The sequence below is a fragment of the Myotis brandtii genome, unplaced genomic scaffold (genome assembly GCF_000412655.1).
Source record: "Myotis brandtii unplaced genomic scaffold, ASM41265v1 scaffold56, whole genome shotgun sequence".
Classification (NCBI taxonomy): Eukaryota; Metazoa; Chordata; class Mammalia; order Chiroptera; family Vespertilionidae; genus Myotis; species Myotis brandtii.
This window is the reverse complement of record NW_005370080.1, coordinates 4,171,522-4,172,874: the sequence shown is the minus strand read 5'-3', so window position 1 is coordinate 4,172,874 and position 1,353 is coordinate 4,171,522. Positions and strand designations below refer to the sequence as shown.

Genomic DNA, 1,353 nt, shown 5'->3' with positions numbered 1-1,353 from the left:
CTGACACGCCGAGCTCAAAAGGTTCGCCATCACTGCCCTAGAACCATAAGAATACAAAAAATTCACTGTTAATAACTCATTCTCAAATTGCTCCCCTTAAAAATCAAATTGCCCTCCTGTGGGAACCACTGCTCTATCATGTTCTACTCAGCAGCCCAAATGATATTTCAAAAGCATAAATCAGATCATTAAGGAAACAGTATAAACATCCTACATTTTCTAAAAAGCTGTAATGGGGTGTAAGCATTGTTTTAATAACATGTAGCATTTCCTAAAGGCATAGCTTTGCTGGGGGAAGGGTGCTATTTTTTTGAGTCATAGTCTTCATCTTGAGTTACAGCTGCCAGGCAGTTCTAGGGCAGTCTTCACAGAAGCAGGAGGCCCAGAAAAGCACTTGGTAACAAGTACTGACATGGCTGAGGCAGCAAAGAGCATGTGATTGTATTATTTCACAGGTGCCCTTTCTACAAAGATTCCAAGACACATGAGCCTGACTTATCTATATTGTTGTTAGCAGTAAACATTTTATTTTCTCTACTTACCTGGAAGGTACCTGGATTGTTTTAAGTAGTACTGTTTAGCTGTTGAAGCCGTTGATAATTTGGAATCAGATTTTAGGGAAATAGCAGCAGGTAAGCTCTTGTTTTCCACTGCTGAGTGGTTGGAGCCTGAGGGTACTGACTCTGGAAGCCTTGGAAGTCAACATAAGGCAGCATTACAGAGGGAAGAGTGAGATGATGACACTATTTCTCACCCACCCTTTGCACACCTTTTCAGTACAGTCAAGGTGACCTCACAAATGGTTTCCATCAGAGTCTTTTTGCTGGTAGGAACACTAACTGACAACCTTCACCCCCAATAAATATTAGGCAGTGCATAGAATTATTTCTAATACTAGACATACGTGACAGAAAGCTTTCTAACTGAGCACCAAATTGCCTGTGTATATGTTTCTACTTTCCCTACAATTGCTATAGTTGTGGGTTTATAATGTGGGAAGACATGTGGAAAGGGAAGGCAATCATAGCCATGTCAACTGTCTACTAAAGTATGTAATGTATAAAGTAAGTTTTTTGGGACTCCGTTGGAGACTGACACTGACTTGGCTGCCCTTAGAACTGCTGGCCACCCCGGCCCACTTTAGGAGAACCCTAGACACAGGTAGGCCCCTCATTAGAAACAGTGCCACCCATTTCTGATGTCTTTCCCTTCCCCATAGTCCACTGTAGTCACACCAATTGCTGAAATTCTAGTAATTTTCAACATGGTTACTTTATTTATTTTATTTTTTTTCTTTTCATATATTTTTTTATTGATTAAGATATTACATATGTGTCCTTATACCCACGTTAC

At 40.4% G+C, this 1,353-nt stretch overlaps 1 protein-coding gene across 7 annotated transcripts in view; it reads right to left on the bottom strand.

Annotated features, from left to right (window-relative positions):
- The window catches only part of MAK (male germ cell-associated kinase), a 59,491-nt gene that overhangs the window by 12,925 nt on the left and 45,213 nt on the right, over positions 1 to 1,353 (bottom strand). For all 7 annotated transcript variants that reach the window (XR_001364468.1, XM_005878430.2, XM_014549571.1 and 4 more), the window contains one exon: positions 543 to 691. Coding sequence is in view for 6 of the 7 variants with exons in the window: in XM_005878430.2 (XP_005878492.1) it covers positions 543 to 691 (149 nt within the window). In the remaining variant the exon portion in view is untranslated. The remainder of the gene's footprint in view (positions 1 to 542; positions 692 to 1,353) is intronic.